General features: G+C 44.0%; 1 protein-coding gene across 2 annotated transcripts in view; it reads right to left on the bottom strand.

The window, feature by feature from the left end:
* LOC146007205 (G protein-coupled receptor 142-like) overlaps window positions 1-21,429 on the bottom strand; it is a 49,072-nt gene extending 27,643 nt beyond the window's left edge. For both annotated transcript variants that reach the window (XM_083145563.1, XM_083145564.1), the window contains exon 1: window positions 21,288-21,429. Coding sequence is in view for 1 of the 2 variants with exons in the window: in XM_083145564.1 (XP_083001690.1) it covers window positions 21,288-21,309 (22 nt within the window). In the remaining variant the exon portion in view is untranslated. The remainder of the gene's footprint in view (window positions 1-21,287) is intronic.
* Window positions 21,430-22,379: the final 950 nt, after the last annotated feature.

The raw sequence follows: 22,379 nt of genomic DNA, 5'->3' as shown, positions 1-22,379 counted from the left end.
TGTAATACTACTTGATTTCGCTAAAGCGTTTGACACGGTGCCTCATAAAAGGTTATTAATGATACTAGGTAATTTAGGGCTAGGGGATAAAATTTGCAATCGGATTAAAAACTGGTTGCACAATCGGGGACAGAGAGTGGTGGTAAATGGCATACATTCCAGCTGGGGTAAGGTCCAAAGTGGAGTCCCACAAGGTCCAATATTTAGACCCACCTTCTTTAATATATTTATTAATGATATTGAAGTGACATAGTGAGTAAAATTGCAATATTTGCGGATGACATACGAAATTGAGTAAGGAAATTAACTCTGGAGAGGATGTGGAAACACTACAAAGTGACTTATATAAACTGGAAAGGTGGGCGGAAAGGTGGAAAATGCAGTTTAACATTGAAAAATGTAAAGTAATTCATTATGGGAACAAAAACTAATAAGCTACTTTTAGGCTAAATGGAGTTATTATAGGGAATTCTACTTGGGGGCCATCATAGATGAAAAATTGGGTAATAGTGCACACTGCTCAAGTGCAGCAGCAAAAGCAAACCGGACATTGGCATGCATTAAAATGGGTATGGTTTCAAGGGATGCCAATGTGATAGTGCCTCTTTACCAGGCATTGGTGAGACCACACTTGGAATATTGTGTTCAGTTCTGGGCACCGCACCCTAGAAAGGACATAAATTAATTGGAACAGTTACAGAGAAGGGCGACTAAGCTAGTAAAAGGTCTTGAATCACTAGAATTCAAAGGTAGGTTAACCAGGCTGAATATGTTTTCACTGGAGAAATGGAGGTTGAGAGGTGATATGATTAGTATGTTCAAATACAGGATTGGGAATCATATGGAACTGGGGGTACTTGTGTTTTATAGCGGCGCCCCCCGATTTCCATCGCGCGATGTTTAAATCACGTCGCATCACATGCCATGCACCCGATGGCATGCGATGCGACGCGATTTTTGGCCCCTATACGATGAAAGATTGTATAAGCACCCTAAAGGGTGCTTTTAAGCACCGTAATGGGTGCTTACAATGTTAAATGCACCCCCACGCCACCCCCCCACTATAAACGTGAACCCGAAGCGTGGCGAGCGCAGCGAGCCCGCGAGGGGCGGCGGTACGCGTCCTCCGACCTTTTCATACCCCCACTATCCACGTCGGCGTGGAGTTGAGAAAAGAAAGTGTGGCGAGCGCAGCGAGCCACCGAGCCCAAAGCGTGGCGAGCGCAGCGAGCCCCGCGAGGGGACGCGGATACCTTCACAGGTATCGGAGTCCCCTCGCGGGCTTTACAGGTATCCGCGTCCCCTCGCGGGGCTCGCTGCGCTCGCCACGCTTCGGGCTTGGTGGCTCGCAGCGCTCGCCACACTTTCTGTTCTCAACTCCACGCCGACGTGGATAGTGGGGGTATGAAAAGGTCGGAGGACGCGTACCGTCGCCCCTTGCGGGCTCGCTGCGCTCGCCACGCTTCGGGTTCACGTTTATAGTGGGGGGGTGGCGTGGGGGTGCATTTAACATTGTAAGCACCCATTAGGGTGCTTATACAATGTTTAATCGCATCGCATTGTATGGCATTGTATGCCATATACAATATCATACAATTTAAAAATTGTATGGCATTGTACAATATTGCGCGATATCGCGTTGCATCGCATACCATCGTATGCCTTATGGTATGCAATGCGATGGGCGCCGCCAAATTACAGAAGTACCGAACTGGGAGATGATTTGTTCACTAACAGGCCTATACTTAGGACACACGGGTATGTATTGAAGCTCGAGGAAAATAAATTCCATACTGAATTAAGAAGAGGATTCGGTACTTGTGTAGTTTCACGGCGCCAGCATGGCGTCTGAGTCCACTTGCGGGTCTCGCTTCGCTCGCCCAGGCTGCGGGCTCGGTGGCTCGCTACGCTCGCCACGCTATCTAAAATCAACTCCATGCCAACGTGGATAGTGGGGGTATGAACTATCCATGTTGGCATGGAGTTAAGTTACTTTATTTAACATAGTTTGTGGCGAGCGTAGAACCCAGAAGTAGCACTGCTGGCGCCGTGAAACTACACTAGTACCGAGGATTCTTCACCATTAGAGCAATAAAATTCTGGTACTCATTGCCGGTGGGGGTGATAGCAGTAACTACTGAATGAATTTAAATCAAAACTGGATGCATTTTTGACCACTAAGGGAATCCTATAGATATGACTTACTCAAGTCAGTAGTTACAAGTTAGATAGGTTGAACTTGATGGATTTCCATCTTTTTCAGCCTTAATTACTATGTTACTATGTTACTATAAGTTTCCATTTCCACCTGTATTGTCACTTCATTTTACCTTTTCTCCTCTGACCTCTTCACCCAAGTTCCTTTTTGCCTCTAGGCTATGTCTTCATTGTGCTTCCTCAAATGAAATATGTCAGGAATCATCATTATCTATCTGTCCGACTCCTGGTAGAGAAGTGCAGTTCTGTGATCCGCAGTATTTAGGGGGTGGGGCCTAATGGTGTGATATGCCCACCCCATCAGAGACCTGTGCAGTAGTCACAGTTAGGTAGTATTTCTTCTGCTCCCCCCCCCCCCCTCTATCTTTTTAGACACTCTCTCTTGCTATTCTCTCTCTGGGCCAGATGCACTAAGCTTCAAAAGTGATCAAATGGAGAGTTATGAACAGCCAGCCAATCAGCTCCTATCTGCCATGTAACCGGCTGTGTTTTAAAAATGTCAAGCAGGAGCTGATTGGCTGGCTGTTTATCACTCTCTATTTTATCAATTTTGAAGCTTAGTGCATCTGGCCCTCTTTCTCTATTTCTCCTTGACAATGTCTCTCACTCCCTCCTAACTGACAGTGTCTTTCTCTCCATGACATTGTCTCTCACTCTCTGTGACACACTTCTCCCTCATTCTATCTGACCTTGTCTATCTCTCCTTCTCTCTGACACTATCTCTCCCTACATGGTACTCTTTCTCTCTTTACCTTTCTCTGAAACTGTCTCTCTTTCTTCCTGAAACTTTCTCCCTCACTCTCTGACACTGTCCCCCTACCCTCCCTTCAACTCTCTCCCTGACCCTTGCTTTTGCTTCTCACTGTGACACACTCTCTCCTTCTGCCTTTTCTGTCTTCCTGACACTTTTTCATCTCTATCTCCCTTTCTTCCACTCCGTGCCATGATCTCACTCTCCATTTCGCTCACACTGACACTTTCTCACACTCTCTCTCCCTGAAACTGTCTTTCTCACCCTCTATTCTTGATACACACTCTCTCTCCCCCTCTCTCTTCCTGAGGCTGGTTCTCTCCCTCCTTCTCTCCCTGACACTGTCTTTATCTCCCTGACACTGTCTTCCTCCCTCTTTCTTTCTGTTTTTTTCTCTCTCTTACACTGTATCTCCTTTTTCCTTCTCCCTCACACTGTCTTCCTAAAACTATCTCTCTGAAACTGTCTCTCTCTTGTACGGTGCTGCGAAACACTTTTGCCGCCTATCTGACCTTGTCTCTTTTACTCTCTTACTCTTTGACACTGTGTCTACCTACTTCTCTCTACATGGCATTTTTTCTCTTTATACATCTCTCTGACACTGTCTCGTTCCCTCTGTCCCTCACAGTATCTCTCTCTCTCTCTCTCTCTCTCTCTCTGACCATGTCTCTCTGTCCCTCTTTTTCTGAAACTGTCCCATACACTAGCTTTCTTTCTTTCCTCACTCTTTCTCTCTGAAACACACTATCTCCCTCTGCCCCCTATCTCTCTTACTAACACCATCTCTCCCTTTTCTCCCTTAAATGGGCCTTATTCTAGTTCACTCTGTCTGACAAAATCCTTCTTAGATGGACAAAACCATATGCACTGCAGGTGGGGCAGATGTTACTTGTTCAGAGAGAATTCGATTTGGGTGGAGTTTTACTTCAAAGTGAGATCTATATTGCAGTGTAAAAATAAAGCAGCCAGTATTTACCCTGCACAGAAACAAAATAACTCACCCAAATCTAATTATCTCTGCACATTTTACATCTGCCCCCCTGCAATGCACATGGTTTTGTCCATCTAAGAAGGATTTTGTCAGAAAGAGTGAACTAGAATAAGGCCCATGGTCTCTCTGTCTCTGACACTGTCACTCTCTCCCTGACACCTCTTCTATTTCTCTGCCCTCCCTCTCTCTCTGACATGGTGTCTCTCACTATCTTACTGTCCCTGGCACTGACTCTTTCCCTGACACACTCTCTCCCTCTCTGACACACTCTCTCTCCCTGACACTGTCACATTTTCCCTGACAAACACACACACACACACACTCTCCTCCTGACATGGTCTCTCTCTTTCCCTTTAATTTTGACACTCTCACATCTCACTCCCTGACACTGTCTCCCTCCCTGTGAATGAAGGGTTGGAACTGCTCAGTAACCTAAACATCTAGTTAGTAGGACAAAGTAAATAAACCAACATCAGTACTGTGTTTGAAATATAAAGGCAGTAGTTGGTTGGTGGTGCTCCCAAGATGTCCAGTATGGCTGACTTTAGTCAAAGGAGGCAAAGATAGAACAAACATTTTTGGGGCACACTTATAAAAGTATTATTTGATTATTATCAAAGTATTATTTGGGTGGGGCAGGCTCTCTTCCACTTGGTAAGCTGCGATCTTCGTAGCTTACAGAGTCAACCAGAATCAGGCACTTAATGCACTAAGCCAAAATTGGATAAGTCAAACTTGCCAGCAGCCTCCCTTGCTTACGCTCCTTAAGAGATCTGCCTAGAAGTTTCTGCTTTCCTGTTCTGTCTCTTTCATATATGACCAAATAACAAATCAATTGCTAGAGTGATTCCTAATGCTTAATGTTATCATCTTGCTTATTTAAATAACTTTTTTCAGAATATACAGTATACAAAATACTGTACTGTCCCTGATTTTGGGTTCTCCTTTCAGTGCATATAACAAGTACCTGCTTGCTAGTCTGTCACATCCCACATGTTACACATGCTCTACAATTGGGGAATTAAGTACACAGATTGTTGTCAGTGTTTGCATTTCATATTCTTACCTTCTGTTCCTCAGTTTGTTAACACACTGATCATATGGGCAGAAATAAGAGTGTGAGTACCTAATTGGCATGCCTCCATGGTAAACTGGTGTATGAGGCATACTAAGGGACACAATTAATTGATGAATACAGAAGTACAGTAATATTAGATATTGTATTATTATTGATTTCAGCACTTGAAAAACACTTTATTACAGCCTTAATGCAAATGTCTGCATGTACAATGTATAGACAATTTTATGTTATACTGATATCCCAGCCCTTTTCCCATCTATAATGATGGTTTCCAAACTGTGTGGGTGCCTCGGAGCACTAGTAGAGGTGTCCTGGGTGTTCCAGGACCAATTCAAAATGATCTATTGGCAAAACCAGTGCTTGTGGCTTCCACTCATAAGCAATATATGGACAAACAGAAGTGAATCCTGTCACAAATAACTGGCCCTAGATGACATATAAATATAATTTACTGAATTTAATATTTGTTTCTAGAAACTTTTGGCCTAGGGATGCCGTGTAAAGAATTGTGTTACTTTAGGGCTCTGTGACTCAAAAACGTTTGGGAACCACTGGCTTATGATGGTTGGCTACACATCTTGAGCCTAATTCAGTCCTGCTCGCTAGGCTGTGAAAACCATTTTTGTTGGTGATTCCTGCAGCACTGCTGCCTTCGTCACGTAAATCCAGAGGGTAATAGGTAATAGGCCCCCCTGGGATCTATTATAAATATGCAACTGGAATAAAGAAACTTATTATGAATAATGAAGCAAGTAATGGAAATTTGATTGGAGGGAATGGCGCAGGAGTAGGAAGTAAATCAACTGTAGTGAAAATCCCATCAATTGAGGACCCCCTGTAGGTGTACCACACACCAATTATGCCGACAATATCCATACCCCCCACCTATAGCTTTGTTTCCCAACCCACCCCCATCCAAACAATTATCAGTTTGAATCAGAACTTATTTTTTAATCCTACTTTCATTTATTGATTGTACTTCTATGTACACTTAAAAAAAAAATCACGATTTATTGAGTAAATTGTACAATTTAACTTGGCAAATCTTCATCTCAGTCTTATTCTTCAACTTCTTACACTGCAAACCTTATCAATGCACCCATTAATGATTGCGATGGCTGGATCGGTGGATTGGCCCGGCGGGTGTAGGGAAGAATTTGGCTCATTGCACATGTTCCCAGTGGTGCATTGCAGTGGTGCGGGAAGCGTGCATCGCGTCATGGCGTCTTGTGGCTAGGCCCACGGACCTGCTCCCACACTCAGGGGCTGCCCCACTGTTTGGTAGAGACGCCCGGTGCATGTGGTTTACAGATCTCCAGACCTCAGAGACTGCTGCAGGCAGGATCGGTGAGGGGAGCGGCAGTGGCAGGGAGCGGTGAATTTTAAATTAATTATGGCGAGGTAAGTAACGCCCGCCCCGGTCTCCACGCACTCAGCGCCTGTAATTACACACCCTAGAAACTGTACTATTAAAAGTATAGAAATGAAGGTGTGACCACGTCCCTTTCTGATTTTGTACCGATTTCTGACCCTCAGATGTTGGAGGGTATGTCATAGGTGCTAATTCTCAGGAGTGGATGTGGAATTCATCAACACATACAAGTTATCAACTCAGGAGCGTTGTGTTTCAAACAACAACACCGCACCTGATTTTATTGCCGTCATTGAGTATCAATGCAAACACATTATTATAACATTATGGTGGAATCTTTAACAAATTACAATCTTAGGAAAGAAAAGATGTAGAGGTGCGCTTAAATGTGTTTCACCAACAGCAGACTTCTTTAAAAATAGTATATATTTATTCCAAACAATAAAAAAATATAAAGTACATAATACAGAGATTTTATAAAATACAAGATACAGAGATTTTTTAGGTGTATTGATTCCTGATTTGACCTTGGATGTATAGTGGTCTGAGAAACCCTACGCGTTTCGTCCCTTAGGGACTTCTTCAGGGGTAATACACCAAGATCATTCGGTTTATGCAGTTATCACTCATAGATTATGAGAGAAACCTCAGGGATGTACAGTTTTAAAATATGGCCGAAGCTTGTAAGTCACTAAACGGCTGGTATTCACATATCACGATAACGTGAATATTGGCAAGGTCGGAAATGGAAAAATAATTGAACACCTCTCCCGAGAGATCTCTCCTTCCTGACTGCGGACACCCCACTCGATTTTGATACTGATTATACCGCTGAATTGGATAGGACATCACGGGAGAGGTGTTCAATTATTTTTCCATTTCCGACCATGCCAATATTCACGTTATCATGATATGTGAATACCAGCCGTTTCGTGACTTACCAGCTTCGGCCATATTTTAAAACTGTACATCCCTGAGGTTTCTCTCATAATCTATGAGTGATAACTGCATAAACCGAATGATCTCGGTGTATTACCCCTGAAGAAGTCCCTAAGGGACGAAACGCGTAGGGTTTTTTAGACCACTATACATCCAAGGTCAAATCGATTAATATGTTTTTACTTTTAAGGCAATGTTCAGCCTGCGTAAACTGAAGCCTTCAGATCCAGACACCTGGGTAATCTGATATGTGGCTGTTGATATCTATTTGTACACAAATGGCGGTTCATGGGGTGTCTCTGTACAAATATAAATCCACTACATACAGGATCGCAGCAGCGAGGGCATTTCTGTCCACCTCTGAATCAGACCTAAATGCTAAGGGACATTGTACAGTCAGCAGGGTTCTAAATTGTGAGATTCAAGCTTATAAAACGGAGATGCTGGGACAAGACCAGGAATCTCCTCTGTAGTACAGAGATTTCCTGGCGTCTGTAATGGGCAGCTTTTGTAGCTCCGAAGGTGCCGTAAGTTGTCCAATGGTGACTGAGATTTCATCGAGCATCCTAAAATGATGGTTGGATCACTTCTGGAGGAGGAGGCATCTGTATGTAATAGACCATAAGTTCTCAAACACGGTCCTCAATGCATGGTTTGCATGGTCTCCTCACAGAATCAAGTGAAATAATTGGCTCTATCTGTGAATCTTTTAAAATGTGCTAGTCAGTAATGAGTGCACCTGTCGGGTGACCTGGTCCTGAGTACCGAGTTTGATAACCACTGTAATAGACAACTCCTGCTGCATTGCCATACAACGCTATCACTGCTGCTTCCAAGGAATCTGAATGAGCCTCCGTCTCAGATGTCCCATATATGCTTGTTCTAAATACCTGAATAATGTGAGAATCTGAAGCTGGATAAGCACCTATGTATTTCTCTGTCCAATCTATGTGGTGGGAACAAAAATCGGGTAATGTAAATGTACAGTATGGGAGCATATGAGAATTGATGGTCACTCAGACAAATTGGTTGCATTCATTTGATTAAACAAATTTATCTGAACAATCGTCTTTGTCCATTTTCCACCTTTTGGGAGTAAATGGTTGATCAATTGATCCCAAACTTTACCACATTATTGCCACCAGTCAGATTGGACAAATAAATCTTCATGTGTGTACCCAAGCTTAAATTGCTGGTGTAATAAAAAGAAACAGAAATTGAGGTGGATTCTAGTTTTATCGGGCCGAGTCATACGCAAGGATCAGAGCGGGATGGGGGCAAATGGCGGTGGGGACACGGTCGCCCATGGAAACGGCCAGCATTTTATGGGTGTCCCCATGAAAATGCTGTGCATTCCAATGGGTACGTCTGGTGGACTTATTTTTTTTTGCGAAGCTAGGAGAACTCATTCGATGGTCGGCGATCACCAAATGATTTCTCCTGCAGCGGAGGCTGGCATGTTAACTCAGGGATTTGGCAGCGGGGATGCGGTGGGTATTCGGCGCGGCAGCATCTCTGGTGCTCGGTAAGCTGCGAGTTTACAGAGATAACCAGAATCAGACTTCAAACAATCAAACTTTTTGGCAGGGGGGAGCTAAATTTATAGTTACACCACTGGCCATGAGGGGTGCTGGGAGGGATCCAATTGGGATTTCCAGTGGGAAATGCAATAGAAGCCTATAAAGAGGGCCTGTCACCCACCTCATCCACTCTTTGGAATGTATCACATATGCGATAAACAGCCATATCTCCAAATGCAGGTTTTTTTTGAGTTTTGGCTGCATTTTTAGCATTGACGCACCCATCCTGTATGATCTAGCTATTCATTTATATGAATATTAGGTACTTGTTTCCTAGCATGGCGCCTGTCGTGGGTCATCGCATACCTTAAGTTAAGGTATGCGATGGACGCGACCGACGCGATTTTAGGGCTATTTTTAGCCTTTTCCCCGACACTTAAAAAATCGTGTCCATCGCGTCCATCGCATGCCTTAACTTAAGGTATGCGATGCGGCCGACGCGACCAATGCGATTTAACATTGAATGCATTGTATTCAATGTTAAATTCCTATGTAAAATCGGGTCCATTGTATGCCATTACAATAACGGCATACAATGCGACCGATGCGATGGACCCGATTTTACATAGGGAACAATGTTAAATGGCCCAATGGACCCGATTTTTGATTGTATACCCACCCTGACGGGTAATTTGTATCTAAAATACCCCCCCCCCCCATCGTTAACGCCACCCCACGATGAACACCAACCCGAACCGTCGCGAGCGCAACGAGCCTCCGGGGGGGGGGACGATGGGCGGTGGTACGCGTCCTACGACATTTTCATACCCCCACTATCCACGTCGGCGTGGAGTCGATTTTACATAGTGTGGCGAGCGCAGCGAGCCACCGAGCCCGAAGCGTGGCGAGCGCAGCGAGCCCCGTGAGGGGACGCATATTACCTGTGAAGTAATGTGCGTCCCCTCGCGGGGCTCGCTACGCTTCCAGTAGCGCACGCAGGGGGAGTTTCCGAGTACCCAGAAACCCCCACAGAAGTCTAAGAGCCCTAGGCTGAAAGCTGAGGGTCCCCTCTTTCCATGGGTACAAGAATTTTAAAAATCGGCCCTTGGGAACCGGAGATATCTGACTTCAAAGCAGTGGTCCCCATCCAAGCCTGTTAATTGCTTTTCCCAGTCAGATCTTTCAGGTTCTGTCTGACTTAGAGTTTTTCTGAGGGTATATTCCAAAAGCTGGGACTCTCCCCATTTGATGGGCACTAGAAGCTTGTCTCTACTGTTCCCAGAACCAGAGATATCAGCCTTCCAGCAGCTGGTTACTGCTCCAGCTCCACATGCCTGGTATGTAGTTTTATATACTCGTTGGCAGATTGCTCTGCCTCCTGAACTCTGATCCCCTAGTCCCCAATACCATTTGGTAGGTGGAATTCTCTAGTTTTCAATTCCATTAAAATCTAAGAAATCTATTTCCGGGAACTGGAGATCTCTGCAGTCAAGCAAGCTGTCCTCCCACCAGAAATTATGAATAATAAGCCCACTCCACTATACACCCTCCTCTGCATATTAAACATCCCCTACCACCCTGGAAGTTATGTGTCAGGGCCCCTTCATTCAGCGCAATGCCCTCATCTCCCACCATCTGTGCAGTAAAGGGGTAATTAGTGGAAATTACTGATCCAGGCCCTACATGCTGAGCGGTTGATATAATACCCCCTACCACCTGTGGGACATCAAAGCTTCCCCCACCCCTACCGCTGGAGGATCGATAGGGGCCCCAATACATTGCTATGCCCAGGGGCCTACACTGCTGTTGATGCCCCTGTATGTATGTGTGTATATATATATATATATATATATATATATTTGTTTTTATTATTTATATACATTTGGTCTATCTATAATACTTTAACTGACCCGGCATATACTGGGTCACCTAAGTGTCCATTTCCGTGCTTTGCTCCGCCCCTCTGGAACCCCCCTTCTGAAAATCCTGCGTTTGCCACTGGCTTCAGGCTCGCTGGCTCAACGTGGATAGTGGGGGTATGAAAAGGTCGGAGGATGCGTACCGCCGCCCCTCGTGGGCTTGCTGCGCTCGCCGCTTCGGGTTGGCGTTAATTGTGGGGTGGCGTTAACAATGGGGGGGGGGGGTCATATTACCCATCAGGGGGGATACAATAAAAATTGAGTTCTGGGGGGCATTTAACATTGGGGCCAATGTAAAATCGGGTCTCAGGGACAATTTTACATTGGTTCCAATGTAAAAATTGCGTCGATCGTGTTGATCGCATCGCATGCGATTTGGTTGCATGCGATGCGATCAACGCAATTTTTTAGGTCCTGATTGATACAATTTTTATCGCTGGCGCCGTGCTAGGAAACAAGTACCGAATAATATTTTAATGTTTTCCAAAGACTTTAAGGTATTTTTTCGGTACTTGTTTCTTATCACGGCCACAATCGCGGGCATCGTGTGCCTTAACTTTAAGGCACACGATGCCCGCGATTTCCTTTGAAAAAACAGTACTCGGGTACATCGCGTCGGTCGTGTGCCTTAAGAAGGCACACGACGCGACCGACGCGATGCCCACGATTTCCCCATAGGCTTTAATGTTAAAATATTTTAACATTGAAGCCTATGCACGCCCGACGCGATGCCCCCGATTTCTCCATAGGCTTCAATGTTAAAATGAGCGAGAAATTGGTTTAACACTAGTATACAAATTTGCGCTTAATGAAGCAGCAGGTGAAAAAACAGAAGAATTGTGTCCCCACACCACAAAGATACGGATTGCAAAAGTTCTGTGTTTCTATAAAAGCAACGCAGATAGTATCTGTTTCCTTCACCAGCGCTACATATCATAAGAGAAAAAATACATTCCCTGGTGTAATATGGGCGTCTCCTCTTCTCCGTTGTTCTGGTATAAAAGCTTGTGTAGATTTTATCACCACGTGAGAGATGGATAGAAAAATACCGTACGCCCCTATTAGGGAGGGGACGGCTCCTCTTCTCCGTAACTCGACAAAGCTTGGGGTTCCTATGTCTGATGGGGGTCTTTTGTTAATTTCAGAAGCTCCAACACAGCCAATTTCATAGGTGGAGATGAGAAAAACATAGGGACATAGTGTAGTACTGATAGGGATGTTTATTCACGTATACAATAAAACACAAATCACAGATAAAAGCAATATGTAAACAAGGGGTGAGAAAAAGAGACCCCCGGAGTCAAGGCTGGTTACCGGAATCGATGGAGAACTGAGATGGAAACAGTTCTCATGTGCGCTTGTACAGTTCCGGATACTGTCCCACAGAAGGCAATCAGGTCCGGCCACACAGTCTCTAACAGCAGGGGTGCATAGGTCCATTGCATATATAACGTTCTGTGTATTGCATGTTATGAAACTATCTATTTTGCAGCATATCCCATTTATAATTATTTCTGAGGTTTTGGATTGCCCTCCACTCTTTACTGCCCTGCAGCCTTTGCAAAGGCCGCATCGATGAAAACCAGTAGTTAAAATCCTCCCCTTTGGTTTAACTGAGGTGAAGGAGCTCCGTACCAATTTATTTTTAATGTTAGGTGCCTTTCTATATATTGCTTTAGGTAATTTTGGTAGTAGGCCACCTATAACTGGGTCTTTTAATAGAATATTCCAGTTCTTTTTCAAGGACTTCTCTATTTGTCTATGTTGGGCGTTGTAGCTAGTTATGAAGGCCCAGCTGAAATCATCTTTTTTGGTTTCAAGTCGTGTTCTCGGTTTTAAAAGGTATGCTCTTTCTAGTGTCTTTGTGGATTCTGCAGCTTCATCGATAAATTGGGGTTGGTAGCCGCTTTCGATAAAGCGTTCCTTCATTTTGGCTGCCTGTTCTCCATACAGTATGTGGATACATTGGAGCAGTTCCTTCTTAGGCGTTTGAATTGCCCACCGGGAATAGCATTTAGCCAGTTGGCGTGGTGACAGCTATCCCTTTGTATATAGGTCTGACAATCTGTTGGCTTGGTAAAGGTTTTGGTTTCTAAAATACCACTGTTGTTGGTTATAGTGATATCCAAGAAGTCTATACTGTTTTGACTGATGGAAAAGGTCAATTCAATGTTCCTGTCATTATTATTCAGGTAGCCACAGAAAGCGTTAAGGTTCTCCATATTGCCTTTCCATATATTAAAATATTTAACATTGAAGCCTATGCGATGGACCCGATTTGTCCATAGGCTTCAATGTTAAATTATTTTAATATTGAAACTGAGTCCATTTAACATAGTAAAAAATGGGAAAAGGCCGAATAAGGGCCATTTCTCATTGGCTATGGCCCCGTCATGTGTGTAAAAAATAATGGCCCCCCATTGTGGCCGCCACCCCCACGATTAACGCGAACCCGAAGCGTGGCGAGCGCAGCTAGCCCGCGAGGGGCGGCGGTGCGCGTCCTCCGACCTTTTCATTCCCCTACTATCCACGTCGGCGTGGAGTTGAGAATAGATTAGTGTGGCGAGCGCAGCGAGCCCCGCGAGGGGACGCTGATACCTGTGAAGCCCGCGAGGGGATGCAGGGATCTGTGAAGGTATCAGCGTCCCCTTGCGGGGCTCGCTGCGCTCGCCACGCTTCGGGCTCGGTGGCTCGCTGCGCTCGCCACACTAATCTATTCTCAACTCCACGCCGACGTGGATAGTAGGGGAATGAAAAGGTCGGAGGACGCGCACTGCCGCCCCTCGCGGGCTCGCAAAGCTCGCCACGCTTCGGGTTCGCGTCAATCGTGGGGGTGGCGGCCACAATGGGGGGCCATTATTTTTTACACGCATGACGGGGCCATACCTAATGAGAAATGGCCCATATTGCCCCTTTTACCATTTTTTACTATGTTAAATGGACTCAGTTTCAATGTTAAAAAAATTTAACATTGAAGCCTATGGACACGATGGACCCGATTTCTCTAGGAAACAAGTACGATTTTTTCTAATAAAAAGGCCTGTTTTCTGAATAAGGTTACTGCGCTGAAAGGATCCAGGCAGCGTCTGGCACAGCGTCTGCATTACAGGGAACAAAAGGTTAGCCTGCCACAGAGGCTGCACTTGGATGATCTCATTATAGCCAAAACACAAATTATTATTGATTCTTTGAAGTAAATACAGACATAAGCAATAATTGATGCTGTTAATCTGTGTGTCCTCCATGACAGCCGCCAGAACCAACGCACAGGGAGGGATAAATTAAGTGACATTCGAGTTTTATACAGTATCTGTGATCAAGGGAAGTGTTAACTCTTTGCAGAGTGCATAAGAAATTCATATAACAGTTTATACAGATACTGCATATTAGTATTAACAGTTTTTTATTAACAGTTTCTTATCACCGGCCAATCAGCTCCTACCTGTAAAGTTACAGGCTTGGTTGGTTTGAAACATGACAGGTAGGAGCTGATTGGACGGTGATAAAAAACAGACACTTTATCACTTCACCGAGCTTAATAAATCTACCTCTCAGTTCCTGCCCCAGTGGAGCTTACAATCTATATTCCCTACATGCACATGTACACGCACACACATTCATTCTAGGGTTAATTTTGTTAGGAGCCAAATAACCTACCAGTATATGTGTGGATTGTGGGAGGAAACCGGAGTACCCAGAATAAACCCACGCAAGTACGAGGAGAATATACAAACTCTGCACAGTTAGGGCCATGATGGGAATCGAACCCATGACCTCAGCGCTGTGAGGCAGTAATGCTAACCAATACACCGTCCGTACTGCCCGTATACAATACAATATTGCCTTATCAAGGGCTGTATTTATTTACCAGAGGATGAATCAGCCAGTGAAACAACATTTGAAGGTTTACTGCATTAAATCTTAGATTAGACCTGTTGCTTATGTTTTATTAGAGTCACACTGTCCATTTACTGGGTATGTGTGTCAATTAGCTGGTTTACCTGGGGCAGCTGGGAGGTCCCCTGTCCCTTGCTGCTCTGTTTAGCAGCGCAGTGGTGAAAAGATGCTGTGCGCATGCACAATCACAGCATTCCCATGAAGCCATGCCCCATTTTGGTAAGGCCACTCGCCCTTTTTGGGTCCAGACTCTCATTCTGTAAATGTTCGGGATGAGGGATGCTATTACTTAATCTTTCAACCCAAAGTTTTTTTTAAAGTACAGTAGACAGTGATGAGGATATGCTGTACATCTCATATTATACACCATCAAATGCTACTGTGTGGTGGAAATGGGCCCTCTTCAGCATTTGCACTGGTCCCCCTCAATAAGCCTGGGCCAGAGTAACCAGTAGTGCCCCCCCTCCTCATGTTGCCTCTGAGAATCTTCAGTGAAGATACATTGATGGAAGTTGCAATATACTTGAGGGGAGATGTAATAAACCAGCTAGAAAGTGAAGTTGCCCATAATAAACAAATATATTCTCTCTTTTAGTCAGCATTGTACCCACTGTGGATAGCTGCATGTAGATGAGGGACCCAGGATTGCACCCTGCTTGTAGCAGTGGCAGTAGCAGCTGCTGCTGGGTGAGAAAGGAGAAGCGGGGCACTGGAGTGGGGATGGAGCTGCCTGATGACTCCTCAGATCTCTAAGCCAGATGTTAGGATGGGTGTGTACGGAACCCTGTTGTGGAACTACACAGTCCTGGTGGCAGGCTTCACCTCTAACAGCCATGTTCGAAAGGGTAAAGTAGATTCACCCCAATCCCGGTGCCGTCAGGTCTTTATAGGAGACAAGGCTGCCGCAGGAGGTAGAGAGCTGCAAGATGGAAATATACAGACTAAATGGGCACACACTGTCCAACCATGGGTTAAGACCCACCAATGTAACAATGCATACAATGTTACCTGGGATAAAATTTCAACAATACACAAGCTGACATGGAGAATAATAGAAAAATAACTAATCAATTGCAACAACGCAAGAAGATGACAATAGAAGAAATAAACAGAGGCTGTTAACCCCTGACTTATCTGAGGTAGAGACCCACAGACCACTACAGGAGTAGAGTACAGTAATGGCTGACAGGCAGACTGACAAGCAGGCTGGGATTAGCACCAGGAACACGCTGACTAAGGCACAACCTATGGAAGGCACACTGGATGCTATAACCGGTGTCCATTACAGGTGCCAAAGGTTTTTAAATGCATTACCCCGGCTACAAGCGTGGATAATAAGCTGCTGCTGGTGCCAGGTGGAAATTCAGGGCATTGCTAGGTGATGCTTCCCTGCTGTCAATCGCAGGGAATAAGTTCAGGAAGTTCTGCCTCCCCACTGCTTGCCCGGAAGCCGCCGTCCGCCACCAGCACCTGTCCCCGAGCCTCCAGCACATGCCATAGCAGAGGAGCTCGGGGAGACAGAGGGCAGGTGGCGGCAGCGGCACCTAACACCAGAGACTGTGAGGAGTCTGACAATTCATCTGATTATTCTGACTCCTTGGATCACTGGCTGATAGATCAGAGGAGCCATTATTAGCCTGAGAATCAGCAACATGGAGATGGTTGGGACCCACTTTGGGGTCAATACCCACAATTAAGAACTGTGCTTCTATGCCTGGAGATTGATAAAGTGGACAGAGATACAAACCAACCAGCACCTGTAATTTTTTAAGCCCAGCTTGTAACATGGCATTTAGGTAGCTGATTGGTGGTATTTTACTTCGTCCACTTTATCTCTTTCCAGCACACAGAGGCGGAACTACCATTGGTGCCATGGGTAGAGTGCACAGGGGCCCCCAAGGTTTAAGGGGCCCACTGCTGCCCCTGTCATCTTCTTCCTGTCACCAACTCTTTTTCCCCTGCCTCTCCCTGTCACCTACCACAATATGCACTGGGAACATGGGTTGAGGTGGAGGAGGGGGGCCCAAATGAAAGTTTTGCACCTGGGCTCACCGCCCACAATTTCCGTAACTACCAACACATATGGGTCACATTATACAAAAGTACAATTAAAAGCTGATTGGTTGCTATAGGCAACTTCTCCAGTTTATCTCTAAGGTTTGATACACCTACCCCTTGGTGGGATAATGGGGCCTACACATGGGGTGATTTCAGGGCATTTTCTAAGCAATCTGACTAGATTGTTTAGAAAATGTCCCTACATTACTCCGTGTGTATGGGCCATAGTGACAGTGATGCGCGGCTATTTATGTCCGGCATGCTGAATAAATCTAGTTAATTGCTGGGCAGGGACAGTGTTCTCATTGGGGGCGGGACGTACTAAAATGAAAATGCGGTAAAATTTATGATTTACCGCATTTTCAAATTTACCAAAACCCGACCGCACCGTCTTCGGCGGCCAGAGTATCGCCACCTTTGGGTGGCGATACCCTATAGAGTCCTATGGGCTTCTATCGCCACCCGCTGCCCGCCATCCGCACCTCCCTCCCCTGTCCTACATGCTGCTCGTACATCCCCAGCAGCATGTCACAGCCGGGGATGTACTTCCGGCTGCAGGGGGAGAAGGAGATGTCATGGGATGCCGCAGAGCCCAGGAGGTGACGGAGACCCCCCGCAAACCACATTACAGGTATCGCGGGGGGCCTCCGTCACTGCACCGCGATGCCAGCCGAATGTGTTAGTAAATATGCGCTTGCATCGCAGCGGGGCGTGGCGAGGAGCGGTGATGTATGTTAATACATCCCGCCGTGGAGAACACTGTCCCTGACAGATTGCTCAGCACACATTGCTGACACATCAATGTGTGCTGAGCGATCTTGCTGAGCCTTCTGAGCGATCTAGCATCAGAAGGCTCAGCAAATCTCTCAGTGTATGACCCTCAAGTTTAAAATGTTGCCAACTGTATGTTTTATTAACACTGAATGTCATGGATTCACAGAACGATTTCATCAAACAAATGAAGAGAAATGAATATTATTGGAATAATTACCGAAATGAATTGGTGAAACCAGGCAAGTGATATTCAGTCACTCACATGTACTAGAGGATCACTGTATTCATGCAATTGGGAAGGCAATAACCTGAATAATTCAGTTCCAAACTACTCTTTGGACTCTTGGGCATGGTGCCATTTACACCCTGCTGTTGAATAAATGTGTTTTATTATTTAATAACATTTTGATGAAACCACATTGAAGTACATATTACATATTGCAGTTTATAGCACTATTATGTTTATTACACATCCAATTCAAGACATAATTTCTTTTTTAAAGACTGATCATCTCATCAGCCCGGAATAAGCTCAGATGCTCAAACGTCTGATTTTCTTTTGAAAGGTGGATGTTCTGTAACAGAATTACAGTATATAATATTTATGGCCAAAACACCATAATATCTTATTTCCCAAGCTATCTGATGTTCTATACGCATACGTTTATTGAACAAGGAGGAAACACTGGATATGTCTCCTGTGACTGAACCACATTACAATATATATTGTCTCAGTAAATGCAGAGTGTGCAGAAATACAGACAGTTCATTTGTCTCACAATGATGACGGTGCGTAGACAATTTATATATGTACATATGTGAAGATACTGATACCAAAAAAACTCTTACGAGTTGGTTATCCAGGACCTACTCAGATTATTTATTGTATGTAACAGGCAAAAGTGGCGTAACTACAAATATAGCACCCCCCACCGGGAAGTTTTAGCAGTGCCCCCCCCCCCAAGAAAAGTTAACCCCCCATCCCACCCTGCCTTACACCTATTGACGCCTCTGCCGCGTCTGTAACCGTGACCCACTGATCTACTTGTCTGTGGTCCCAGCACTCCTGCTGCTAATGAAAAATATCACTCACAAAATGTCCGCCCCCTAACAACAGACCATTTTTGAGGATGCTGGAGGAGGCCACCTTCATTAGCAGCAGGAGCCGAGTCAGGAGGAGAACCGAGCCCGCAGACAAGTAGATCTGCATGTCAATGGCAAGCGGCAACGGGGGTGGGGGGCTAAGGAAGGCAGCAGTGGAGCGATAGTAACCGAAGACCCAAGTCGCCCACACTTACTCAGCACCTCCCCGCCATCGTGGGGTCTGCAGGGCTATTGTTATGCTATTGACAGGCTATATCAGTGCTTGGGGCTTCCAATCATAAAATATACAGTATGGACAAACATAGGTGAATTCTGTCCCTTACTACATAACTAATCCTAAGGATGACATATAAACACAATTTACTTGTTTTTCTGAATTCCTCAATAAGAAATTTTTGGCTTAGGGAAGCCATGAAAAAAGACCCTCCAACACACTAGGGCACTGTGACTCTAAGCATCTGTGTACCTCTGGTTTAGAAGTATATGTATTAATCTTTGCTATTCTATGAACAGTATTCAATATATGCTGATCGGCACACGCCTATTCAATTCTGCTATTTCTGACAGAATTGAAGGCTGTCAGTTTTGTCTTTTTTTAAAGATGAAACTGTTATGTTGGAAATGGTCGTGGATTGTTGAATCTGCGGCTGTTTTCTGACAATCCGCGTCTGTTTTTGCTGACCTACATTCCCACACTCGACAGTCAGCAGACTCGGCACATTGAATTCTTATGGTCAAGTTAGTGGTCAGAAGCTGGCAAAAACATCCAGGTTTCTAACTGTCGGGATGTCCGACAGTCAGAATCCCAGATTGGATGCCCCCTCATATGTTCTTTATGCATGCATTGCAATAATTTTTACTTTATGTGGATTATCTGGAATTTATACACACCGGCAACATCATCGGATAATGTAAAGCATAACCGATTTCCAGATTGAGCCAGCCTCAGTGCGGGACCGGGAGACGGTCGGGGACTTACGTGCATCTCATGTGCACGCGCCCTATTCTGGCGGACAAGGCGGCACATGGCGTGCCGGGAGCCACTCTAATGAGAGCAGCTCCATATGTACAGGCATTTCTGTGTACATTGTTATAGGAACCACTGGTTAGGACTTGGTGGTTGGATAAGTGTTAAAATATGATCTGGGGTATAGATACTTCGATTTATCAGGTATGTTTAAATGGACAGAAATGAGATAGATAAATAGATATGAGATGGATAGATATATTATACAGATAGACATATGACAAATGAGAAAGAAATAGATATGCTATGGTTATATATTGAATGGATATATTGAATACATTAATTGCTAGATATATGTATATTGCATAGATAGATAGATAGATAGATAGATAGATAGATAGATAGATAGATATGAGAGATGATAAATATGAGAGTTAGGGATACATTGATATGGATAGATATAAGACAGAAGAGATAGGAAGATATTACATAGAAATTATTTAAAAAAGTAAGATATATTTTAGTATATTTTCATATGGTCTGAAGTGTGAATGCATAGACATTTGCAAAGCATAAAAATAATAATAATTATAAATATACTAATGTGATATAGATATAAAAGTGAGAATGGTAGATAGAGTGATATTCAATAAGGGTGTAGTATATTAGCTTGACACCAATATGTCAACAGTGACAAAAGGTAAACACAGCGAAATGATGACATGAACAGGTTGATGCATGAAAAGGTTGACATGAGGTTTTCTTGTGTTTTTTTTTTTTATATAAATGTTGACACCTGAGTATGTGGACCCCCAATTAGTGTACCGCATCCCCTCGCATCAGGCCAGGTGCCTTGCTCTGATACACTTTGCAAACTTTACCATTCCCAATCGGAGTCCACGTGGATGTTAAAATATGAAAAGTGACAAAAATGAAAAAAATCCCCCAAAACTCAATGCCAACCTTTTCCATGGTTTGACCATAGCCATGTTGACATTTTGCTTGTGTCAACATTTTGGCCATGTTGGTCATATGCATGTCGACCATATGTTTTGACCTACTGACTGCCAGCATACCATCCGCATCCCATGCAACACACACACATATATATATATATATATATATATATATATATATATATATATACACATGATGGATACATATATATGATATATATGATGGATACATATGAGGTGTACATGTAGGACTGATAAATAAGTACATAAATAGAAGAAACATGAGATGGGCTGATATGAAATAGTCAGAATTGAATGCTAGAGACCAATAGAGAGGGGGATAAATAGATTGTAATTGATAGATGACTGTTATGAGATAAATCTGACATACTGTAGATATATATGATAGATAGATAGATATGATAGATAGATATATAGATAGATAGATAGATAGATAGATAGATAGATAGATAATGCAGAAAATTTACATCTTATATATAGAATTGTGTACAAAGCCTGTAGAAGTTGTACCCAACATATTGTAGATCTATTTTATTTCTTTTATATATACATATAGTGTAGTATATTTCCTTTATTTTGTTGTACATGACGCTGTGCTGCCTTACCACAAAGTCATGTTTAGAGATATTCATATAATACAAATGATAACAGCTGATACAATAGTCACGTCAGATCTCACAGACTGACACAAGCTGGCTCACAGTAATAATGGTATCTTACCTGGTTCCTTTTCATATTCCATCCGTTGTGTCCCATTGGAGTGTGTCTGCTGCTGTTAGAGGAACACACTGAGCGGCACATTTCCAGGCATGCTGAGAGCAGAGATGCTGCAGGCAAGCTGCTACTGGAGGGACAGGAGAGAGGCGCAGAGAGCCTGTGTGACATAGGGGAGAGGTGTGCTTCTATAGCATGGATATAAAGTACTCTGGGGGAGGTTTATCAAAGCTTGGAGAGAGATCAAGTGTACAGAGATGAATTACCAACCAATCAGCTTTTTACATTTTACAGGCTGTGTTTGAAAAATGTCAGGAGCTGATGGGTTGGTACATACTTCACTTTATCTCTTTCCAAGTTTTTATAAATCTATCCACTAGTCTTCTAACACTTTACAATGATGTACAAACATATTCATCCTAAAAATGTCTGTCATCTGGCATCTGGGCATCTGTTGTGTTTTATTTGTGGTTCCATATAAATGGCCACACAACATGCATGTAGCCACAGGGATCATTGGTTCTATCACCAATGCTGGGAATCTTGCTGATGATTCAGTGTAAATGTATCGATCTCTCAATCCTTTTTTCCACAAAAAAATGTAACAGCTACATAATGTGGGCTAAGTGAAATGAGGGAGATTGCTAGACTAGTCAGGGAGAGAGGGAGATTGCTAGACTAATGAGGGAGAGAGGGAGATTGTTGCTATTTCAGGGAGTCTCCTGCACAATGCAGGAGGGTAGGGAAGTATGAAATGTGGTAATTGAGAGGGTCGCAAATCCGTAGGCAGCTGATTATTGATAGACTGTGCATGTGTACGGCCTGTAGTACACATGCGCGTGGCCATCCTGCGATGTTAGATGAAGATTCCTTTGATGGAAAAGTGATGGTGCTTTGGTCTGGCACCAGTACATGTACAAGACTGAGTCAGCGACATGTGTCGCAAGGTGCAGTTCCAGGTCTACTGCTAGCCAGATGATTAGGCCGGGGGCATAAAATCAAAGATAGTCAAAAAACTTAATAGTAGAATAAACATCAGATCCTACTTCTCATCTGCTGGACAATTGCGATGATTCCAGAATATCCAGTTTACACCAT

The sequence above is a fragment of the Crinia signifera genome, chromosome 6 (genome assembly GCF_055691185.1).
Source record: "Crinia signifera chromosome 6, ASM5569118v1, whole genome shotgun sequence".
NCBI classification, from domain to species: Eukaryota; Metazoa; Chordata; class Amphibia; order Anura; family Myobatrachidae; genus Crinia; species Crinia signifera.
This window is presented reverse-complemented; position numbering and strand designations above follow the sequence as displayed.